At 34.5% G+C, this 26,380-nt stretch overlaps 1 protein-coding gene and 1 non-coding gene across 4 annotated transcripts in view; both read right to left on the bottom strand.

The window, feature by feature from the left end:
- Nucleotides 1-3,748: 3,748 nt before the first annotated feature.
- ANAPC10 (anaphase promoting complex subunit 10) overlaps nucleotides 3,749-26,380 on the bottom strand; it is a 60,388-nt gene continuing 37,756 nt past the window's right edge. For 2 of the 3 annotated variants that reach the window (XM_045552072.1, XM_045552071.1), the window contains one exon: nucleotides 3,749-4,193. In XM_045552072.1, the coding sequence (XP_045408028.1) occupies nucleotides 4,148-4,193 (46 nt within the window). In that variant the 3' untranslated portion in view covers nucleotides 3,749-4,147. Of the gene's footprint in view, nucleotides 4,194-9,741; nucleotides 9,905-26,380 lie in introns of all 3 variants that reach the window. The other variant, XR_006735364.1, reaches the window with a different exon arrangement.
- Nucleotides 7,283-7,412, bottom strand: LOC123639076. Its single transcript, XR_006735642.1, has one exon. It is a non-coding gene; the product is annotated as a small nucleolar RNA SNORA11 (small nucleolar RNA).

Genomic DNA, 26,380 nt, shown 5'->3' on the forward strand with positions numbered 1-26,380 from the left:
TTCCAAACACCATACTCCAGGGAGTCACAGAAGTCAGGAAACCTATAACATGGGCAAAAAAACATAATCTTGGTTTAAAAGATACACAAAGCAAAAATGTCCATATATAACCATAAGTACATTAATTATATTCCTGAATGCTTTTACATATTTTGCAATTTTATCATTTTAAAAAGCTAATTGATGAATTAAAACCTAGAATTCAATTTAAAATATATAATAAACTAATATTTTACTAGTTAAGAGTTAAGAATTTTACTAGTTAAGAGTTAAGAAAATAACAATTTTCTAAAACACTAGATGGATAATGTATCAAATATGTTATATATATTTGATTCCTAAAAATTTATAGTATGTTAATCTGTACTAAATTAATAGTCACAAAAGAACAGAAGAAATGGTGTCTAAAATTACTTTTCAAGATTTGTCTGTGTTTTAATTGCTGAACACTTTCAAATGAGAGTAAATGTAAAAACATCACTTGGTTCTGGGTACACAAATCATCTGTTTCAGATTAATTGCTGTTACTCATATAAAAACAATGATAGTCTGGATTTAAGAATAGGCTTGAAAAGTGAATAACTAGCTGATATTACAAATAGTCTTTCTTTCCAAAATTCTAGCTCCTCCACAATGTCTCCTTTAGTTTCACCTCTATGTTCCTGAATAGAAAGTCAACTTTCCTCTGTCCTCTACACTCTCGTTCACCAATTAGAGAGCTTACCACTTTCTCATTTCTGACTTGGTTGGATTAAAGACCTATTATTTCCCTAGTAGACTGTAAGCAACTGGAAAGCAAGGTCTACATCAGATTTATCTTGGTTTCCCTATTACATCCAATTTTATACCCAAGATCTATGCACAAAAAAATCACTTGGATGAATCAGTCCTTTTAGAGTTTTGTATTTATTAGTATTCTGTGACTATATATTTTAAAACACCACAATTTTTTTTATATATAGTTTTTTGTGATAATATTTCCTAGGCTAATAAACTGATTTTGAATCTAGTCCTGGTGAAGATGCTGTGAACATTATTGAAATGACAATAAAGGATTTAGAATATTACATATACTTTGTTGCTATAGTAGTGGCAGGGTTCGAGAGGAATGACTTCACTTTTGAAAGAAGTTCTACTGTGAGTAAAATGCTATCAAATAGCATCACATACTACAGAGAATTAGTTGTGAAAGGAAAAGTCAATCGATGTGGCAAATTTCACTATTGTTGTATTTTAAGAAATTGCCAGAGCCACCCCAACCTTCAGCAAACACCACCCTGATCAGTCAGCAGCCATCAACATCTAGTCAAGAGCCTGTAGCAGCAGAAAGATTATGTCTTGCTGAAGGTGCAGATGATCATTAGTATTTTTTACCAATAAAGTATTTTTAAGTTAAGGTATGCACATTGTTTTCTTAGACAGAATGCTATTGCACATTTAATAGACTACAGTATATAGTAACTATAGCTTTTATATGCACTGGAAACCAAAAATTTATGTGACTTACTTTATTGTGATATTCGCTTTATTCTGGTGATCTAGAACTGAAGCTGTAATATCTCTGAGGTATGCCTGTAAATCCTCACCAGCAGTGTGAGATCCATTTTCTTCACATTATTGTCAACACTTGGAAGTATCATTTTAGTTGTAGCCATTGTAATGGCTGCGTAGTGGTATCTCATTGTGGTTTTCATTTGCACTTCACAAACATCTAATGAAGTTGGGCATCTTTTTGTAAGCTTACTTGCCAATCACATATCTTCCTGGGTGCAGTGACTGTTCAAATCTTTTGCTCCTTTTTTAGGATTGTTTTTCTTCTTACTGCTGAGTTGTAAGATTTTTACATATTCTAGATACAAATCTTTGTCAGCTATATAATTTACAGTTTAGAAAGTGAAAAGCAACTGCTTTTGATAATTTTGCTTTGTTAATGTCTATGTGTATTTTAAATTTTCCTTACAATAAAGGGAAGCATTATCTCCATAATCCTCAGCTACTGAGTTTTCCCATGCCCATAAGATGGTCAGCTAGCTAGCATACGAAAAATAGGGAAAGGGAGTAAAAATAGAAAATATATAGATTTTCCCAACATTCTTGTTTTTTTCTTTGAGACACAGTCTCACTCTGTTGCCCAAGCTAGAGTACCGTGGCATCAGCCTAGCTCACAGCAACCTCAAACTCTCCTGGGCTCAAGCAATACTCCTGCCTCAGCTTCCTGAGTAGCTGGGACTATAGGCATGCACCACTATGCCTGGCTAATTTTTTCTCTATATTTTTAGTTGTCCAGCTAATTTCTTTCTATTTTGTTAGTAGAGACAGGGTCTCGCTCTTGCTCAGGCTGGTCTCCAACTCCTGAGCTCAAACGATCTGCCCGCCTCGACCTCCCAGAGTGCTAGGATTATAGGCATGAGCCACCACGCCTAGCCTCCACATTCTTATTAATCCCTTCTGATTTTAGGTGTTTCTTAGCAAATTAACAGTAGGAGATAACAGACTGGATTATATAAATGAAAATTAGTTCTCCTTTTTTCTTTTAAGCAAACTTTAGTAAGTAGTCAGTAAGTAGTAATATTATTACTAATAAAACCTCCTGCACTTTTAAAATTAGATTTTTGTCTCTTAGACTAAGTCCCTGTTGTTTACATGACTGTTTTCCTTATTATACTAAAGCAAAGCATTAGTGTCTAGTTCATATTTCTGTTCTTATTTCCTTTAGTTACTATCCATGTTTAATCCTCTCTTCTACCTTCTCTAACATCACATATCTATAATCTGCTTAATTTGCTGATTCCAAATAAGTTTTGGTAATAGACTTATTGGTGATCCTATAAATTACCTACCATGCTTTTTACTTCAAAGACAACAAAATGAGAATAATAATGAAACTCTTTTCAGAACTCAGGTGGAGCAGAGTTTTTTGATAAGTGAAAAACTGAAACCAATTTTTATAGTATATAAATAAATTAGTACTTTCTGCCAGAATAAAGCAAACACACTATTATTTTTTAAAGTTTACTATTTAAGACTTAAGTTTACCCAGCAACACATGAATCACTGAGTAATCTTTCCTAAACAAGAGCAAATCTGAGGAAGTTCTGTGGCTAAATAACCATACTCCCATAAAAGTAGGAAAAAAAGTACATGGAATCAAATCTACTCATTTTAAACCATGGAAACATGCTTTCATGTGTTTCTTTAAAATCTTTTTATATATAAAAAATGTCATATATTTTAAAATTTTCATGAGATATATACTATCCCCCAGGGAATGCTATCGAGTCAGATACAAATTTTAAGCTAACTCCTCTACAAGTATCACTAGAATTGAAATAAACAGCAGATTATACTGGAATCTGGAATATAATATCATCAAGATATAGACAATCCTAGGATTATAAGTATTTCATTAAGGTAAAAATGAGACAATTAATTATATTGCCCAAATCAGATTGGTTCTCATCAGACACCTAATGCTAAGCTTATTTTGATATTGTTTCTAAAAAGAAATCCAGTATTAAAAGAATAAACTTCTGGGTAGAAAAATAATAATTTTGACATATTAATGATGATATATATTGATAAAACATAGTTTTGTTTTCAAACATGCAATAAACCATTACTCTAATGCATAATCACTATATGAAATAATCACCTGGTTATAAAATTGTGTACATCTTGAAATTTTCAGTTCAACTGTTTTTCTTTTGATATAAGGGAAAATATAATGATTGGCTTCAAATCAATTTTAAGTAATGTAAAATACGTGAGCTTTATCATATGTTAAAGAAAATAGAGATAATATGACCCAAATTTATTTATTTATCAAAGTTACAATAAAATACTTTTAAAGGTATACAAAACTGCAAAATAACTAATGCTTTTTTCAATAAAGATACTTGATATAATATTTAATAACAAGATAAAACAAAGACATGTTTAATGACTTGTGTTCCACTTTAAAGTCACCTTATTGAACGATACATCATGAAATCAATAGTTGTACATCTAGGAAATTTACCAATGGAGCTCTCTTCCACTGGTGTGTATATTTTAATTTGTCTCATGTGGGTGTCTCTTCCATTCTGGTGATTGGCTAGAACAGCAATCTGTATCATGAATGTGCGAGTTGGCTTCTTATGATTATCAGTTAAGGGAACATGAATCCAGCCACTTGGTTCCACCAATTCCAGTTGCTGCCAAAAAAAAAAAAAAAAAGTCAGATTATGCTTTCAGTCAATGAATGTAATTTATAATAATGAATACACTCCAAAAGTAACATTTTGCTTACTGGGAGAATGTCAATATGATAACAACTGTTACCAGTTATTGGGCACTTTTACCATGGTCTACTTTTACAGTTACTAAGCACTTAACATGTACCATCTTAGCAGACAACATAAAAACAGACAGTATGCAGTCTTACTGTTTTCAGAAACTTGTACCACTTATATAACATTAGAAAACACATGTCCCAAGCTTTTCAAAATATGTGAAACATTTTTGTATAGATTAAAAAAATATATAATTTTGTAACATTACACAGGTTGTTTGTTTATACAAACAAAAGTAGCCAACATGGAAAATAACAGTGAAATGCTGCTACTGCTGCCAAGAAAACACATATTTCTGGCTTTCTAAGTTCAGAAATACAAAATGCTATTAGATAAAGAATACTAGTTTTAGTGTCAGCAAAATGGGCTTGAATGCCAGTTCCACATCTTATAAACTATTGAAGCTGGGGCATATTACCTAATCACTCTGAGCCTAAATTATGCCATTTATGAAAATGGGAATAATATTACCCACCTCATCGGGATATTGGAAAGATTATATAAGATAATGTATATAAAGAAGCAAGTACAATATCTGACATACAGCAAGTATTCAATAAATTTTTAAACCAAAAGTTATATAAAGTTAACTCCCTAAATAACCAAAGCACTTGAAATATTAAGGCACTTTTTTTTACTATTCTTTAGAGATGGAATGTCTTTAATTTTGAATGAGATTATGCCACATTTTTGAGGGAGAATCTGATTCTTTGGGAGAACCATATGTATTAATTAGTCATTTTTCTCCAGAATGCAATTAATCCCTGGAAGTAAATTGAACACTTGGAAGAAGCATTAATCCTTTCAAGCCACTAAGGTAAAGTATGCTAAAGTAGCCTATATATAGTACATAAAAAGTTGTACTGCTATAAAAACATCTAACATAACCAGATAATAAATACATAGGTTCTAAGGATAACATTTATTGACATTCAATAATAGGTGAGCAAAATTCTACATGAAACAAAAACATACTCAACTTTAAAAACAGAAATGGGCTAGGCAATTTCTCATTTAAGAACATAGCCCCTTGAGGTAGTTCTATATCCTATAGCATAGACATATAACTGCTCCCATATATAAAAAATGATATATATTCACAAAAACTCACCTCCTCCTATGAGGAAGAATTAGACATGTATAAATATATGCAGCCAATGGAAAACCATACTGCTCCAAGTAGGAAAAAAATCTAACATTATTTTTCTGGTATATTTTATTTCCAGGATCATGCCTTATAGACCCAAATCCATATAATAATAAATCAGATTCTATATAAATTACAAGAATATTAACAAAAGAAATTCAGTCATTAAATAAGCATCAGGCAAAGCTTTTTTCTTGAAAAATACTAAGTGATTTATCAAGTCTGGATGATAATCCAAACCTAAAATCTAGATTTTTAATATTTTTCAATACGAAATGCTGTGCAAATTGCCAAATTTTTAATTAAAATTTATTTTGTTGTAATCAAGAGTCCAACCTGTCTTAATCATTTTTATTTTAATCAAGAGTCCAAATTGTTCTTCCACAATAATGGAAGGAAAATCTTAAGTCAAAAGGTAAACTTAAGTTTCTAAAAATTTCCCTAAAATTATGAAGTGGTTTTTAAAATATAAATATTGATTTTTAAATTATCTTAATTATTGTACACATATTAACTATATGCATCACAGAAAATATAGATTTATTGTATGAATACAGCTGATGGCAGGAGTATTAAAGAATCTAAATCTGGCTTGCATAAGTTACTCTAGAAAAATAATTAAGAACACCACGGTATCTTCTTCTTTCGCCTTCCCCTCCCATTCTTTTCTCTCTCTCCTGCCCTCTCTTCTCTTCTCTATGTTTTCATCTTACCTCTCCCCTCCTCTCTCCCTTTTTTCCTTCCTTCATTTTTTTTATGGAGAAGACAGGCAAGTAGAGATGGGGCAAGAGAAAGAGAATCTTAAAACAGGCAGTTATGTTTAGGACTGAATGATTTCCTCCATTTAATTATAAAATAAAAAAATAAATACTACCTCTCATAGTATTTTTAGTTTGTGGCTTTTTGTAAGACATCCATTAGTACTAACTTAAAGTGAGTAAGTCAAAGACCTGATATATCTGTTTTCAATCACTAAACAGGCAATAAATAGTTATTAAATACTTAAAATGCCCAAGGTCTTGTTCTAAGTATCGTTAAGCATACAAAAATGAGTAAAGCCTTGTCCCTAATCTTAAAAAAGCTTAGAGGCAGACAAACAACCTCTCTGGCTTCATTCACTTTCCTCACATACAAAATAAAGGGATTGGACAAGATGTCATCCAATGTCCCTTCCATTCAATGATCCCAAATAAAAGAAAGATGTGGCAGACAGAATAATGGGCTCCAAAGATGGCCAGATCTTTCCCCAAAACTTGTGAATATGTTAATTTACATGGCAAAAGAGACTTTAAAGATGTGATTGAGTTCAAGATCTTCAGATAGGAAGATTTTCCTGGATTATCTGGACCCAAAGTAATCACAAGGGGCCTTATAAGAGAGAGGTAGGAGAGATAAAGAGATATGATGATGGAAGCAAAGGTTGGGGTGATGCAGCCACAATCTACGAAATAAGGGCAGCCTCTAGAAGCTGAAGAAGACAAGGGACAGATTCTCTCCTAGAGCCTCCAGGAAAGAAAGTAGTTTGCTGATACCTTGTTTTAACCTCTAAGACTATTTTGGACTTCTGACCTCCACGCATACATTCACTCATCAAATTTTTATTGAGCAACTATTATGTGCAAAACAATGTCCTAGAGGCTGAAAATATTCCTCAATGAGGTACAAGAGATATAATTTAAACATATTAGTAAGACTTCACAAAAGTCTTAAGACTTTCATAAAAATACTAGCAGTGAGGAAACCAAAAAGCCCAGAGTTGACCATATTATTCTTGCCCAGAAGCCACATGGAGGTACAGGGGGACATGTGTAGGGGCATTTGTTCATAGGGAGGACCCAAATTTTGTGCCCCTTCTCACAATGACCTCAGATTGCTATTGGGTGTGTTGTAAACAGAGGAGCCATCCTTCAGGCTCCTTGCTCTGAGCACACCCTTGTACCTATCCTTTAATTGAGCAAGTCCACTTCTAGAACTACAGGGAAATACTTAAGACAAGGGCACAAGGATTATATGTAAGTAATATTCGTGATTGGAAATAAGTTAAACGATCACCAATAGTAGGGTGGTTGTGATTGTCAGCCTCCAAGATGACCCCTGGTATTCATGCTCTTATGTAGTCACCTCCCACAAAGGATTAGGACTGGCTCTGTGCAACCAACAGAATATGGCAGACGTGATCATGTGTGACTTCTGCAGGTAGGTCATAAAAGACATTGTAGCTTCTGCTTTGGCCTGTTGAATCACTCTTTCTGGGGGAAGACAGCTACTATGATATGAGGACACTTAAGAAGTCCCATGGACAGAAACTGAGGCCTCTAGCCAATAATTAGTACCACCCTGCCAGCCACACGAACAAAGCATTTTAGAAGTAGATCCTCTAGTCCCAGTGAGCCTTACTGGCATAATACCACAACTTCATGAAAAAGTCTGCCTAGCCAAGCTCTTTTCAAATTCCTGAACAGAAATCACGAGAGATCATAAATTGTTACTATTGTTTAATACCACTAACTTTTAGTGTGGTTTGTTATGCAGCAATAGTTAATCATATACTGGTTAAATAAATTATGGTTCAATCACACCATGGAATATCTTATAGTGGAATATTCCACATCATGGAATATAATTACAAATGACACATCTACATTTATTTGTAGATATTTACAGTTATCTCTGGTTAATTTAAAAATCAAACTACTAAATAACATGTGTTTCATGACCTTATATATTTTTTAAAAGATTAGTTTGTATGTATAAAAAGAAGTCTGAAAGGATATTCACCAAAATATAAATAGGAAATATCTATAATGGTGAGAATATGGATAATTTTAATTTTATTCTAACTTTACGTATTATCTATGTTTTTCTCAATAAACATGTTTTTACTTTATAAAAAAAATTGTTTTTAATTTGGTGGCAGCTGGAGGAGTGACTCAAAAGAGTTTCCAGATAATTTCAGAACCTGATTTTAACATCTCATTGATAGCATTTCTTTGTACTGCTAATAGAATCATGCTTCTTGGTAATTTCAACATCCACAGAGGTAATCCATTTAACAATCTAGATTCTCCTTTCCTCAGCTTCCTCACTTTCAACAATTTTTATCTCTAATCCATCTCAGTTATCCTTCCCACAGTCATATTCTGTACCTGATCATGAGCAATAGCTACAAAATAGCTGAAATCTTGACTTCAAGCATGTCTCCCCATAACTTCACTCACAAGCTTTCTCTAGTGATCCCACTGCAATGGCACCTACCTTATTACAACTGCTATATTATTGATTCCATCTACTTTTTTTACCATTCATTAGCCTATTCAATCTCTTCAATTCCCTCTTTATCATAATGACATCCCATAGTTCATTATAATAATCAATCCCCTTACACACTTAAATCTAATGTCCCTCTCTCACTGTCTCACATTTTTCTGGGGCAGGGAGGGAATTCTAGTTAAACCCAACTCTGCCTATTCTGTGCCTATTAAAGATGAATAATCAATCATATTGATTGGTCTCACTTTATATTCAAGAAAACAAATTCCAGTGCCTATTTAGCACCACACAAAATTCCTATTACATTCTCTTAGAAAATTTGTTTTCATTGTCTCTGGGACAGCTGTTTCTGAGCTTCTCCTCAAGTCCTAATAACTACTATAATCTCTCTCTAAGCTGATGATATTTTATTCTACTAAGAAAATAGGAACGATCAGAAAAAGAATACCATCTTCCCATCAGCTGTTATACAGTAGTTAAACTACCCCTCTACCTTTTTGAGTTCAGTTCTTCCATTTGTTCCCAACCAAAGATTCTGCTCCCGCAATAAACATTCTCTCTCCAAATAATTTTCTCTTCTCCACTGGATCACTGTTATCAGCATACAAACATGCTGCAATATTTGTTATCTCTCTCTCTCTCTCTCTCTCTCTCTCTTTTTAAGAGACAGGGTCTTGCCCTATCACCCAGGCTGGGGAATAGTGGCATGATCACAGCTCACTGCAACCTTGAACTCCTGGGCTCAAATGATCCTCCCACCTCAGCTTTCTGAGTAGCTGGGACTACAGGTGTGCGCCACTTAGTTTTTTAAAACTTGTCTGTAGGACAGTGTCTAGCTATGTTGCCCAGGCTGGTCTCAAACTCCTGGCGTCAATGCCTTGGCCTCTCAAAGTGCTGAGACTACAGGTCTGAGCCACCATGCCTGGCCCAGTATTTGTCATCTTAAAATTAACACTAAAACCCTTTTTCAGTCCTATGTCCTCCTCTACTTACCGCCCCAATTCTCTGTTTTACTTCTCAGCAAAACTTCTTGAAAAGTTGTAGTTAATGTCTCCATTTTTCACCTGCTTTTCCAATCTGAATTTTCTCTCCACCACTGAAACCAATCTTGTCAAAGTCACCAGTGATCAACACCTTGCCAAATCAATTCTAAGAACTATTTAATATAGGTAAGGAAGACAGTTATTTTTTCACATATTTTAAATATATATAAAGTTTTACATAATATTTTAATTTAATATATAGTTTTGTACACAAAATATATAACATGGTTTGCTAAAATAGTAATAGAATGTAAATGACAGAGAAAATAACTGGTAACTCAGTAAAGATAGATAAATTTAAAGGTTAATAAAGTTGACTTATTAATGCTAAGCTAAATAATATACTTGAAATTATGTGCTTAAAAACACATATACCTTATTAAGTTGTCAGTATTACCCAAAATATATATTTTAGGGGCAACCTACACAGTAGTATCCTATTAGTGGCAGGAGAAATCATAATGGATCACAAAATTGGTACTACTGCTAATCCAAGGACTACCAGGTCACTTCTGAATAGTAGCCACCACTTTTCCTATCTTAATAGGAATCTTAATATTCTTTCCTTGATATCAGCTGCTGTGTTATAAAACCTATAATGGTGGAAACTGTATGTACATAGGATCCACTAGAATATCTCTATGAAGGACTCTCTCAGCCTGGCTCCTGGTCTTCTGCTTATTAGCAACCTTTAAGTTACTACCTTTATTCTGGTTATGTCTTCTTGAAGAGCAAGACTGATTGACACTATTAACACCAGCATAAAAAAAGCTTATATTTAAAAAAAAAGAAGTAATTCATCAATAAAAATCATGTTGAATATTAAATATTTAATACAAAGCTGTTTACATGTTTTTTCCTATTTCTAATCACATATCCCTGCGAAATAAATGAGAGAAGGAACAACTACTTGGTAGTTGCTTCAAGAAAGTTGTCCTCTTCTCCCTTACTCTCATTATTTCTCCTTCACTAACTACTGGGATTCAGAAAACAATACCCAAAATGAAGGCCTCAGAAACAAAAGTTTCTCTCTGACCCTCTCCCATCCTCCTACCTCTCAGTCCCATTCTCCCCAAAGGCTAATCATAGAAACTAGAATCCCTCTTCCCCAAGGTAGGTCATAAAAACCAGAAGCCCTTTTTCCCCAAGTCAGCCATAAAACCTAAAAACACTACTCTAAATTTCTCCCCATCATTCTGTGTAAAAACTGGCCATAAAAGAAATTTTCTGACCTACCTTGTTTAACTGTAGATCATAAGACCCCCACCCCCATTCCAGGAAGGATCTTGCTCCACACCCAGGAGAAAGGAATGCATGCTCACAGAGGCCCAGTAGAATCTAGACAGACAGGCCTTGCTGGGTTTCCCCATTCAGTCTGTTAGCATTAGATCATACTTTTTTTGTCCAATCATATTTCTACATGGCTGTTTACACTTTGTTGAACCTAAGCATAAAAATGGACAATTTCCTCTATATCTTTGTGTCCTCATTCTGAAGGTGCTCCATGTCACATAAAACTATGATCAAATTTATATGCCTTTTCTCTTATTAATCTGCCTCTTGTCAGTGATTTTCAGCAAACCTTCAGAGGGCAAAGGAGAAGTTTTCCTTTGGCCCCTACATAACCATAGCTGTAACTTAATGAAATTCCATAGAATCCCAAAACAAGAAATGTCACCATGTGAAGCAGCAGATTCTAGAATTTTAACCATCCTTTCACCTAGAAAGGAATACAACAAGTTAACAGCAATATTGACCTAGTTCTAGAGAAAAAAAGTCTAATATAATCCAAAAGAAACTTCAGAAGTTCCAAATGTGTTAAAAGAAAAAAAAAAAAAGGATACCACAAAAGCAGCTTAACAAGGACAGAAGCCAACTCAAAGGGCTCACTATGGAAAGCAAGCTCTTTTGCCCCAGTGAAGAAGATGACCACCTAAGAAGATGACTTCGAAAATCAAAATCAGTCACCCTGCTACAAATGATCAAATAATTCATTTTAGACTAGCAAGTAAGGAAAATTTCTATACAGAGAAACTATTCTAGAAGGAGTTCTTGGAGAGTTAAGATTACATAGCTTAATTGGTCTCAGTTACCTATTTTTAAAAAACAGCCATAACAAAAAGAGAAGAACTAGATAGAGTGTTCTAATCTACATGAAGAATTTTGAATAAATTTGAAGTCAATGTCAATTAAAAAAGAATAATTTCATCAGAAGCCCAAGATGGTAACAAGTCTTTAAGAAGAAATTACAAAAAATCTTTGAATCTTTGGACACCAAAAAACCCCAAAAACAACAACAACAAAAAAAAACTACTTTCCAGGTTAATCAGATCTGTCATTAAAAAGCTATACACATGGCTGGGTGCAGTGGCTCACGCCTGTAATCCTAGCACTTTGGGAGGCCGAGGCGAGTGGATTGCTCAAGGTCAGGAGTTTGAGACTAGCCTGAGCAAGAGTGAGACCCCCATCTCTACTAAAAATAGAAAGAAATTATCTGGCCAACTAAAATATATATAGAAAAAAAAATTAGCCGGGCATGGTGGCACATGCCTGTAGTCCCAGCTACTGGGGAGGCTGAGGGAGTAGGATCGCTTAAGCCCAGGAGTTTGAGGTTGCTGTGAGCTAGGCTGACGCCACCGCACTCACTCTAGCCAGGGCAACAAAGTGACACTCTGTCTCAAAAAAAAAAAAAGAAGCTATACACATATGTACATAATAAAAATTAACAAAAATTTTTAAAAAGTACAAATTACAAACATAATAAAATATACTTTATTTTTGTTGTAAAAGGCTAAAAGCCTTATCCAAATAATGACTAATCAAGAAATTACAGCAATGGATAAATGAATGTAGTACAGTGGAAAGAACATCAGACCAGATGACAAAAGAAGACCTAGACTTGAATTTCATTTCTAGTCTTGAATGTAAGCAAATTACTTCTGCTTGCTAACTTTTATTTCTCCATTTATTAGAATGAATCATATGAAATTGTCATTTTTATGGGTCAAAAATAAAATTATCCTAATTGTTATACTTTTCTCATAGAAATGTTGTAAGATATTAAAATAATAAATTTCATTATTACTAAAGCCATGGGATCCTTTTCAGTTTGAACCTTCTTGCCCTTTCTACAGTATTTGATGCAATCTTTTACCGAAATGTTTTTTTCTCATGGTCTCTGTGTTATCACCTTCTTTAGGTATTTTTCCCATCACTTTTCTCATCTCTGCTTTACATCTCCAGAAACTCCTCCGTCTATTCCTTATGTGTTGCATTCTGCATAGTTCTGCCCTAAAACTAGTCCCAAAATATAAAGTTTAATCTATTATAATAACTGCCCAGGTCCATGACTTCACATACCTCAAGTAACTACATGCTGATGATTCAAAAATTTACATCTTGTTTTTAGGAGGCAACTTCTGAAGGTACCAGCAAGGGACCAGGTATCTATGGAAGGCAAGGCAAGATAGAAAATTCCACCAGAGATGATATATGAGAAAGGTCTGGACTTTTAACATGTCTTTTTTAAATTCAAGAGGATGAAGTAGTTTGTGGCAAACCAGTGCTCCTGCTGAGACTAACTACAGGTAAAACACAAAAATCATCATTTTAGAGGTATCAGAGAGTTGCTAAAGCAATAAGGACTAGTGAAGGCCAGGATTCTGGGGAGGAAAGAAGATCAGAGTGGTGACTGGTCTTTCTGCACCCACTTTAACCACGGAAGCATTTGCTGATTCTGGGAAAGGGGAAGATGCTAAGAATTGTGGCTTTGTCCAGGTAGAGGATTGTTTCTTAAAGCCAGAGAAACATGTAGAGCTATTACTAGTGGTCTTTCAGAAAAGACAAAATTAGGGACTTCAAGGGCTTCAAACACGTAGTCTATTTTCTCCTCAAAATACTGGCCACATTCTGAAGTTGCCTAGGATAGGAGGCTGAAAGGCTAAACAACGGGCCTCTGAGAGGCAGAGCAGAGTTTCTGGCAATCTCTCAGGGCTAAGGAAAGAAATACTAGAGAATGTGCCAAAGGGAAAGACCATGAACATAACTGGTTCCCAGCTGAAAGCCTTGAGTGGTTATGCCCTAGGGGTGTTAAAAAACAGAAGTAGAGAGAACCTCATTAAAACTGCAAAGCAGCCTCAACTCAACTCTGGAACGGAGAGGAGTAAAGCATTCCAATCTATCTACCTAATAGAGGAAAAAGTAAACCCTCCCTAGAAGAAGAAAATATCATCTGGAGCAGCTCTATCCAATAGAAAAATAGAGTGGGCCACAAAAATGAACCATATATGTAATTATTAATTTTCTATTTGCAACACTAAAAAGTAAAAAGAAACAGGTGAAATTAAATTTATATTTAGCATATCCAACTATTACCACTTCAACATGTGATGAATATAAAAGGCTATTAATAAGATATTTAAATCTGTAAAAAAGATTTTTTCCAGTGTCTGATAATCATAAATTCTGTGATTAATATGATTAAGAAATAATAAGCAAAGATAAAGAAAGTAAGTAAAAAGATAAAGAATTTAATTTGAGAATTAAAATATATTTTAATGGAAATTCTAGAGTTGAAAAATATCTATAATTAACAATTTATCAGGTTAGTTTAATAGGTTATATATATCAGGAAAAAAAGGCCAATCATTGAAAAATATAATTTATTAAAGCTAACAAAAATATAACTTATTAAAGCTAACAAAAATATACTTTATTAAAGCTAACAAAAATAAGAAATAGAAAATATGAATAGAAATATATTTATTAAGGAAATTGGCTCATAATTTAAAATCTATCACAAACTCTAGGCCCAGATGGCTTTACCAGTTGAATTGGTTTCTTCTAAATATTTAAAGAAGAAATGACATCAATTTTGCACAAAGGCTAACAGAGAATAGAAAAGTGAGAAACACTTTTTAACTCTTTTGAGGAGGCCTGCATAATTTTGGTTCCAAAACTTGATAAGGATATTATAAAAAAGAAAAATTACAGACTAATCTTTCTCATGAATACAAATAAAAGAATTTAGAACAAAATATTAGCAAATCAGATCCAGCAATATGTAAAAAGGATAATACATCATTCTAAGTATATAAGGTTGGATTATCATTTGAAAATTAATCAATGTAACTGACTTCATTAATAGTAAAAAGAGAAAACATTATCTCATAAGATGCAAAAAACTTGACAAAATTCAATACCCATTTATGATTTTAAAACTCATCCAATTAGAAACAGAATGCAATTTCCTTAATAGGAAAAGCAGCATCTTTCAATCTGTAGCACACATTATACACAATAATGAAATACTGAAAACTTTTCCAGTGAGATCATGAACAAGACAAGATTGTCCACTATCATCACTTCTATTTAATATCATACCAGAGGTCTTAAGCAATGCAATAAGGCAAAGAAAAAGAAGGGGAACAAAGGAAAAGAACTAGGTGGGAGGAGAGAAGATGAACAAGGATTGGAAAGGAAGAAAAAAATAACATTATTTGCAAATTGTGTGATTGCGTATCCAGAAAATCCAAAAGAATCTACAAACTATTAGGCACTGTTCTAGTTTGTTGGAATATATCAATGAAAATAAAGACAATGACAAAATCCCTGCTCCCTTGGAGGTGATATGCTAGTGGAGGAAGATAGAAAATAAACATAATATATGATTACATAACATATCAGGTTTAAAAAAGTGCACTGGGAAAAAAACTGAGCAGGAAAACACAGGGGGCAGGTGTTTGCAGTTTTAAATAAGGTAGTCTGAATAGGCCTCATTGAGAAGGTGATGTGTGCAAAGGCTTGAAGGAGGTGAGGATTCCAGCCTGGCCACACTATAGGGAGACCTACTAAACAAAAAATTCTATGAACACAAACTGTTCCAAACTGCTTATTTGTATTTCACTCTTTTTTTTTTTTTTTTTGAGATAGAGTCTCGCTTTGTTGTCCAGGCTAGAGTGAGTGCCGTGGCGTCAGCCTAGCTCACAGCAACCTCAGACTCCTCGGCTTAAGTGATCCTACTGCCTCAGCCTCCTGAGTAGCTGGGACTACAGGCATGCGCCGCCATGCCTGGCTAATTTTTTCTATATATATTTTTAGTTGGCCAGATAATTTCTTTCTATTTTTAGTAGAGACGGGGTCTCACTCTTGCTCAGGCTGGTCTTGAACTCCTGACCTCGAGCGATCCACCCACCTCAGCCTCCCAGAGTGCTAGGATTACAGGTGTGAGCCACCACTCCCGGCCTGTATCTCACTCTTAAATATGAGAAAATACCCAAGGATCTCCAGGCATGTAAGAAAACAATTCAAAACAAAATAGAAACTGAAAGAAGAACACAAAGACAAAAAAGGAACTCTGAAAGAGATACAAGTTTAAAAAAGAAAACAAAGCATTATTATTAACATCCTCAGTGACATAACATACTGCATCCATGAAACAAGAACAGAATGCTATTTTTTAAAAAGACCAAAGAACAAAAAGAGGTCTTAGAAATTAATATACATATGAGAGCACATATTTCTTAATAGAAGTTAAATGATTGGAAAACAAGAAAACAAAAGAGATAGAAAATGAGAAAATCAGTAGTTTAATGCAGGAGATGTCATAGCTAACAAATGTGAATTTAGAAAGAGAGCACAGAGAAAACAAAGAGGAAAAATATCAAAGAATATCAGTGCATCCCAAAACTCAAGGACAGGTATCTCCAAACTGATAGAAACCACTAAGCACCGAGTACAATGAAGGGAACACACACAATAAGGCACAGAATCATGAAATTTCAGAATATCAAGGAAAAGAGGATTATAAAAGCTTCTAGAGATAAAAACAAGTCACACGCAAAGCATCAGAAATTAAAAGTGGCATTGTATTTCTCAGCATTTACACTGAAAACTATGAGGCAATGGAGAATGTGTTTAAAATTCCGAGGGAAAATTATTTCCAAACTAGAATTCCATACCCAGCCAAATCATCCCTCGAGGGTGAAATTAAAATTAAGTTTTCAGTCATGCAAAGTTTCAACAATTTACCTCCCATGTGGAGAATGCATTCCACCAAAAAAGGAAGTAAACCAAGAAACATGAGGACTTGGGATCTAGAAACAAGGGCTCTACCAAAAGAAAAGGTGAAGGAAATTCCCAGGATGATGCTGAAGGGATTTAAGACAGCTATGTTAGTCCAAGAAGCAGACACCTAAACAGGCTTAGAAATACAAGAAATTTACTAGGGGAAATATCTGTGAAAGAAAATGAGGAGGGAGCCTAGGGAGGCTGGAAGAGCAGACAGAAAGCAATGCAGGTCTGATCCCAGGTGAAGGAGAGGAAGGAAGGAAAGGGGAAGGAAGGAAAGTGGAAGGAAGGAAGGAAGGGAGGGAGGCAGGGAGGAAGGGAGGGAGGGAGGAAGGGTGCATAGGTAGGTGTGTGTTAGGCTGCTGTGCAGTGGTAGGGAAAGCTCAGCAAGGCTGCCCATCAGAAGACTCAGCATCTCTCAGGAATGAGCTTGCTTTAGTGTCCCTGCTGTGCTCAGTTCCTGGCTGGGGGCAGAACGTGCGAGGCATGGCCTTCATACAAGCACCGTGGTGGATTCAGAGAGCAGCAGCTGGAGCCATCAGTCAGTTACTCCTTGTGGTTAGAGATTTGAGAGGAACGTTCTTGGCCACCTGTGGTGGCTTTGTAACGTGTCAACTTGGCTAGTCTAAAGCACATTTCCAAGGATTCCCTTCTCCACACATTAGTAGTTAGGTGAGATACAAGAGATCTTCTCATGCAAGATTTGGAGAGCAGAAGTGAAGCAGCAGCTGTTTTCTTTTTTACATGCAAGTCAATTAGGTGCTTTTGTAGATTGTAGCTGTTGTCACTATCTACTGGCTCATCTGGCTGTCAGGACAGTGGCCAGACCTATAACTGCCCCTCCTTCTCCTGGATCCTATTGCCGCCTCTCTAACTCCTGGGCCAGGTGTGTGTTTAGCTTTAAGATGAAGTACATCAGCTTCTTCTGCAGGATGCTCATGTCACAAGGTTGGAGGCAGTGTGAACAGACAGAACTGGCAGATGAACAATTCTGGTCATAGGTTCTAGCTTGTGCTCATGGGTTCCAGATCGTCTTTGCTCTCCACCATTTCATATCAATCTTCACTTTCGACTTCCTGCCCTGTGGACTTTACACTCATCTGTTTTCATCAGATGTGAAAACTACAGCCTTATAGAATTTATTTAATCAACTCCTACTTATATAAGGTAAAATCCCTGTAATGAATCCCTTATTATACCACCACCACCACCACCCCACCCCCGCTCCTGTGCCCCACCCCACCCCCAGTGCGGCAGCTACAGGTCCAGGAAGGATGTTTACAGGAAAAAATGTGGAACTGAGAGAGTATATGTGGCTGTTTAAGGAAGTATTTTATAGATCTGTCAGAGAATTTAGATATATTAATATATTGATAACTAACATTTAAAAAGTTAAGGGAAAAAAGAGGCAACTATTATTTCCAGGAAAACAAAATAATGCCTAAAAAGGAAGTTTAAGCAATATTTATGTGGTCATAACAATGAAAACATGCATGATGATTTCAACAAATAACATAAAAAACTATAACAGGAAGATGAAGATAAGGAAAGTATGAGAAAAGATGGGATTATAGAGCTAAATCCTGATGTTTTACAGTAGGATATTATTAAATCATGTCTTTACATATAGATATGTACATACACGTTATTTAGAATTGCACACGTCTGTTATAGATACACACATGTATTATTTATAAGTAGGAAAGTAAATACTTCTATAAATTTTTTTAACAGAAAATTGGCTAACGTAACTAAGAGGATTGCTCCCAAAGAGTGGGCTGGGGGTGTGGGGCAAGGAGAGAAGTGTGACTATTCTAAGGGCTATTGCAATTCTTTCACTCTTTTTTTTTTTTTAAGGAGGGTCTTGCTATGTTGCCCACGTTGGTCTCAGACTCCTGGACTCAAGGGATCTTTCCAATTTAGCCTTCTGAGTAGCTGGAACTATAGGTGCACACCACTGTGCCTGGTCCTTTCATGCTTTAACTTAGGTACATGATTTACTATAGTAAAAATTAAATTTAAAAAATTCAAAGTTAGTATAAATGAAAATCAAAGGCTATAACTAATCAAGTTAGCAAAAACAAACAAAACAAAGAATGGGGAAAGTGTGACAATACCAAGTCTAAATGACTTCGAGTTCAAAAATATGTGCTAAATTATTACTTAGGTACATCCATGTAGGTAGTAAAACTATTAAGACAACTCAGGAAATTAACATAGAAAGTTAGGATAATGGTTGCCTCTAAAAGTAGGGAAAGCTTTGTGATAGAGAAAGGAAAAGGATATATATATTCCCAGCTCCTGAGATGCTCATAATGTTTTATTTCTTACACTAAATAGGTTATATAAACTCTGTGTGTGTGTGTGTACATCTGTGTGTCTTACGGACTTTGGAGAGGGGGAAACTTTAAGCAAACAATAGAACTTGCAGAAACTCCAGCATACACTTGTAGAACTCCTCATGCCATACATGAGGTTTAGCTTTGTCCCAGTCTTTGATATTCCAAATAACATTACTATTGCCATTACATGAGCTTTAAAACAAATGAATATACTGAAACTTCTTTTCTCTTAAAACAAAAATGAAATAGAATTTGTATGTATGATAGGTATGAGAAAATCTTATGCAAATATATACAAATTTAGACTTTTTACATTTGTGAGTAATTTTTAAGGAGTAGCAAATTGAAGAGTACACTGTTATCTTATTGCCACAAATTTTAACAGTAAATAAATACTCAAAACAAAGAAAGGGTAAAGCTAGCCTTTAAGTACACATGTCAGTGATATATCTAAGAAAATGAGCTATTTGGTGGCCTACTGATGGATTATAAGCCACTGAAAAATTTGTGGGGAAACCAGGAATTTAAGATGCAAAAAAATCACTACAAAATATATTTTATATAAATCATTTAACCACTAATTGCTTATTTAAAAATCCAGTTGAAGCAGAAAGATACATGGAGACCCAATTACCTGTTAAAAAAAATGTTCAGTACAGCAATGAAGCCTTTAAAAGGTCATTTCACAATCAAGCTGCCTACATAAGGACTGTTAAAAAGCAAACTAAGGAAAGACCTATAAGAAACAGGTGACAAACTCAACAGATACTTTTGATCAAGACACATCTCTTTCTAGAGAGAAAAACAGGTCACATGTAATGTATCAGAAATCAAAAGCAGCATTGTATTTTTCAACATTTACACTGAAAACTATGAGGCAATGAACAATGTGTTTAAAAACTGAAGGAAAAAATATTTTTGAAGTAATTCCATACCTAGCCAACTAAGAGATTCTTTCTGCAAGGATATCACAACTCTATGTAGGTAATGAATAGAAAGCAGAATTCTGACTGCAATATAATCCTAAATATCCCCTACAAAAATGTGGAACTCTTAAGGTACTGGGAAGAAAGGTAGTGGGAATTATTTAGGAGTGGATGAAAGAGACATCCTTTAATTAAGGCTGACTCCATTAAAGTTTTTTGTTTTATAATTTAATAACAGTTAACAACAACTAACACTTTTGGAGCACTTACTCTTTGGCAGGAATTGTTTTAAGAATTGTATTGATTATTCCAACCTTGCAATAGCCGTATAAGGCACACTATTTTAATCTTCATTTTATATGTAAGAAATCTGAGGCACAAAGAGACTAACTTTCCAAGGTTCATGGTTAAGTGGAAGAGCAGAAATTCAAATCCCACATGACTCCAAAGCCCATGCTCTTTTGTATCTTTATCAACTCAAAAAAATAGTCATGTGTAGCTAAAACTTTAATTTCATGAGATTATATAGAAAAGCACATACTATTGTATGCTTTTAGAGCCTATAAAAACATTACCAGTTTTCAAGGCTTTGCTTCTTTCAACTTACCATTCATTGAGCTGCTACTATGTGCCAGGCACTTAACATACGTTTGTTTCAATCATCCCAACACCACATCCCTAATTTACAGCAACTTGAAGTTCATAGGTTATATAATTGTCCCAAGGGTCACCTCGCTGCTAAAGGATAAGAGCCAGGATTTAGGGTAATTTCTCTGCCAAAATCCTGAACATCGCAAAAATAATAAAGTAGTCTCAAAGTATGTCTGTCTGCCTGCAATAAAAATAAGACAAGAACATATTCTGAGATGAGTACAAGTGAACAAATATTGACAACTCACAAAGCCATAATTCCATATATGCTATAGAAAATCTGGAAATTTGAAGGGGATTGGGAAGAAAAGAAGAAACTAACTCAAATGTGTGAAAGTCTCACAATACTTACTGTTTTATATTAGTTATTGTGCATAGAAATAAACCATGACAATGGGAACAAATGAAGTTCTTGTTACAGATCTAGACAGAGGTGAAGACCCAATATATACCTCCAGCTATATTAAAAATTAAAAAGCAAACATCTCTACTATTCTCAATAAAAGGTTTTCAAAACAGCCAATGTAGTGTCCCCAACCTCCACATGTACACTTTGCTTGTAAGATATGTGATTTCCATTGGTCCACAATTCATATATAACAGATTTTGTTTATAGAAGTACAAAAATTTCCCCAAAAACTCACCTCGTAATTTATTTTCAGAAGCGTTTAGCCAAATCTAGAACATCTGTCTAACAAATAGTTGAGGTGAATATTTTGAAGTGAGAAGTAACATTTTATTTCACATGAATTTTAAAAACACTGAACTAACTCTACTACTTATAGCTTAGATATCATGAAGTTTGACTTCATCTTGATGTGAATTACCATCATTTTGATAAAAATGTTAACTTGTCTCCTAAAACTGCAATCATTGACAACTGAGGGAAAAAAGTACAGGCATTTTTGTTCTATTCACAAGCACCAACAAACAGCCCAGTGGGGAAATGGCAGTGTGCCAGGCTGCCCTGTGAGCAATTAGGCTTCGTGGCAATCAGTAAACTCAGGCGCATTAGGCCCTTAGAAAACTAACTGTTAAGGACTTGGTGCTTTTACTTCCCCTTCCAGAAGGCATGTATGAGATATGTCTTGTTTAGATGACAATCTCTTCTATCTTCTGGACTGAAAGAAAGGTTAAGACAACCAATAAGAAGCAAATTGAGGAGAACGTGTGAGGCATTAGCAAGCATCACTGTCTACTGGACCAACTGACTAAAATTTAATAACTGGTCCCAGATATACAGTAATCACATTCTAATAATTCAAAGAAACAATAATTAAAAGATCCATACAACTATTATGAAATGTAGAACAATGAAACAGTGCATTCTAATTGATCACGAAACTCAGTGAAATTCAGAGATAAACAAACCTGAAATTATATCTTTATAAAAAATAGTCAAAATGGTTAAAACCCAGTTTCAGCAGATGTATATATTCACTCTTGCATTAACTTCTACATGGAAAGTTTCTAAGAGAAAAACAAATGATGTTGAGTAATTCCAATAAGCCTTATGGGAAACTGTGGACAACAACTTTCACTTTGCCAAATATAAACCTGAAATCCTCTATTATCTAGTAAACACTTTCTCTTTTCGATGTTTTATGAGTCTGAATGAAGGTTGAGACTGCCAACATACTACACTACATTTTCGAAATTTGCTGCCTGTATCTAATATGATATTAGGCAGCATAATAAAAGTAAAAATGAATAATAAAATGAAAAATTATTCTGAGGGTCTGTAAGTATACTTCCTAATACATTCCTTGATTAGAATAATTATGTAGGATCAGCTGAAAAAATCTGACTAGCTCAATATTGTCAAGAAGATGACATATTTAAGAATCTGAATTTTAAGTGAAATACAGGTCATTTATGATATTTTTATATGCATCTAGCCAAGATATACTTTATAAATAAAATAGATTTTAAAGGGCAAAAGTCAATATTTAAATGAATCCTTCTTCACATATATTTTCAACAAAAGCTCATTATTTTTCACCTCCAATATTTTCTAGTTTTATTTAATATTTTTCATTATTTTATAGTATATAAACATACAAGCCTTTTCTCTACTTTTTGATGTACCAATGACGATAGTGCAACATACAGCCATGACAACTTATCCTAGAAACAGAAACCCTCACAAATTGAAAAATGTAAGGACCAACAAATGTTTCACTACACTCAGAAAACACAGAGTCTTTATTCCAAGAGGAACTTTCAGTAAAAAAAATGATGTGTGAACAGCAGACACTGATGTTCACACAAGCATACTGCAGACAACCCAGCAGGCGGTTTTCTGTTTTTTTTGGATTATGCTCTGGAGGTGCTGGCACAATGGAATTTCAATACCATAACTGCTTATTTCGCTGTGTATCTTTAAAATAACAGGTAAAGAAAAATTAACTACAAAAATAACAAAATGTTTTTAATTCTTTTCAAAAGACGTAATTTATAACCATTACACAAATAGAGAAGAAGCACAAAAGGAAGGGGGGTTAGAAATAAAGTAATGTTCCAAAGGTTCAGTTTACAAGGACCTCACACAAAGTTTTTTTTTTTCTCTGCAACTCTTACTAGAAACAGTATTATTTGCTAAAAATGCACTAGCTGCCAAGAGCTATGGTCCATCTAAAGCAAAATACTTAAGATGGAAATAGAGTGTTAATACAAAAAAAGGGCAGGATTCAGTATACAAATTTCTGTAAAATCTATTAAAAAATAAGATGAAATTTTGATTTTGACATCTTTTTTACTAAAACATAATTGTAATAATAGCTAGAATACTAAAATATATAACACTGTATTAAAACAATAAGAAGTAATCAAATTTCAAACTTTCTAATTAATCCCTTTTTTGTAAGTTATTGGGAATTCAACACTAGTCTTGGTTCACATGATAGAACAATGGGAAAATTTTCCGAATGGTTGAACACTAACCCTGACAAGTGTGGAGAGCCAACTACAATACATTATATGGTAGCATAACCTGCCACCCACGTTGCTGAGAGAACAGCTTTCAAACACATGCGCTGAGCTGTAAAACCGCAAAATCCCTTATTACACATTGTCTTTCTTATTCTAGGTGAAATATACCATCAATTCTTTCTATTATAAATCTTTTTTTATTACTATATTTGAAGCCCATTTACAACTAAACTGTTGTTTTCTGATAACATAAAAGATGACTTTTTAAAAAAGTCACAGGAAAAAATGCCGCAAGAAAGTTGTCACTCTCCTACATATTACAAATTAAGGCTAATTGATCAATCTGCTGTACAATTTCTCATAGATTATTTTTGGAATCCATATTACCTAAAATGAGTCTCCAGATAAAACTCCTTTTTTTTCCTTTGAAGACCAAATCCTTGTACTGGTTCACTAAGTTTCTTAAAGCATTTGAAACTATTTGCTTTCTTTAAGAAAGACTGCTATACTGCTTTGGGGTTTCTTTAATACAATACACAGTTTTCATCATTACCTAAAAAAGTGAAAAACAAATTGTCAAAATTTGTCATGAAATGAGTATTCCCTCTCCTGTGTCTATTTCCAACATTCACTCCCTTCCTCCTACACCATCATAAATACAAACCTACACCAAAAATAAATAAATAAATAAAAATTCAAGGATATAACAGTGCCTTTGACAATATTTGTCTTATATTGATGAAACATGTAAATGAAGCAAGACTACAGAATGACAGAAACACTTCATGCTCATTATAGCACTGTTTGTCAAAAATATGTTCTTACCTATCAGAAAAGAGCTCACTGCAATAATGACTATCAAATATGAATAAAGGGGCTTGAGATACAGAATAAGAAGGGTGAAAAAACAAAAAACTTAAAGGTACTACTATTTGGATATTCAAGACAGTTAAAATCCTTTCAAAACCTGTGTGTTGGCTGGGCGCGGTGGCTCACGCCTGTAATCTTAGCACTCTGGGCGGCCGAGGCAGGTGGATCACTCGAGGTCAGGAGTTCGAAACCAGCCTGAGCAAGAGTGAGACCTCGTCTCTACTAAAAATAGAAAGAAATTATATGGCCAACTAAAAATATATATAGAAAAAATTAGCTGGGCATGGTGGTGCATGCCTGTAGTCCCAGCTACTCGGGAGGCTGAGGCAGTAGGATCGCTTAAGCCCAGGAGTTTGAGGTTGCTGTGAGCTAGGCTGACGCCACGGCACTCACTCTAGCCCGGACAACAGAGCGAGACTCTGTCTCAAAAAAAAAAAAACAAAAAAAAAAAAAACCTGTGTGTTTCTCTAACATTTTGCCTGATTAACTTCCCTCCAAAATTCTCCCTCCTATCCTTTACATTCCCTTCTCCCCAACCCCCACCCACCATGACCCACCTTCATCCACAGTCTGCTAACTGAATCACAGCATTCCAGGAATGTTATAGGACATAACAGTTTCTTCTGGGGTTTTCACTTGCAATGTTGTTGGCAAAGAGAATTTTATTTGTAAGTGTTTCTATTATACTGACAGGGTCAATTAGGCTTGTGAACTATTGGTCTTTCTCCCTGATAGTTTGGTGGATTATTCAAATGGTACTGTTCATAACCTATAAATGAATGCAGTCAATTAAACTCAGAAACATGACAATACTGGCTACTTAATGGGATTTTAAGTTTATCTTAATAACAAACTCTAGTAATGTCATTTTCCTCCAAATGGTGGTATATTATTTCATAGAAATTCTGTATTGATTTGTAAGTTATGATACAAAAATTAGAGTAGCTTCATTTTATAGAAGTTGACCATAACTATTTTGAAGCTTTTTGAAGACAATAATCAGCTATTATGCCTATATTTGCTTTTATGTTTATACAACTAAATAAAGCACGAGAAACTCTTAATATATAATATCCAGTGTTCATATCAAGATTTCTCCAAAGATGCAGAAAGCATAATTCTCCCAGAAATTAATATGAAAACAAATTTATATTTTACTTCAAATATTCAAATAAACTTTAAGCTGTTTGCATTAACTGAGAGTTTACCATGTAACAGGCAATATAAATAAGTGCTTTGCAAACTTTATCTTACTTAATCATCTCAGAATAGGGATAACAATGCCTCTCATACTGGATTCCTATGTATGAGGAAACTGAGGTTTTAGAAGAGCCAAATATGGCAAAACTAAGATTTGAAACTAGATCTATGTAGTTTGCCAAATTGTGGTCTTTCAACATCACTGGGCCTATAACATAATTCCTTGGTCATCTCAGGTCATCTCATAATAACTGGATCACAGAATATTGCCAAGCTCCAAAGCCATTCTACAAAATAATAATATCCAATTATTAATGACTGACAACCTGGAAGGAAATTAATGAATGAGAGTGCTTGATATTCATATAGGCCGGGCGCGGTGGCTCACGCCTGTAATCCTAGCACTTTGGGAGGCCGAGGCAGGTGGATCGCTCGAGGTCAGGAGCTAGAGATATTCATATAATTATAACAACATTAAAGTTTTATTAAAGGTAGAATACTCTAGCTTTTTCATATCACTTCCAACACAAATGCACTCTCATATACGAATGTACATGTGACCTTCTATACACACATTTGCATGCACATGTATTCACTCACA

The sequence above is a fragment of the Lemur catta genome, chromosome 5, assembly GCF_020740605.2.
Source record: "Lemur catta isolate mLemCat1 chromosome 5, mLemCat1.pri, whole genome shotgun sequence".
In the NCBI taxonomy this organism is placed as follows: domain Eukaryota; kingdom Metazoa; phylum Chordata; class Mammalia; order Primates; family Lemuridae; genus Lemur; species Lemur catta.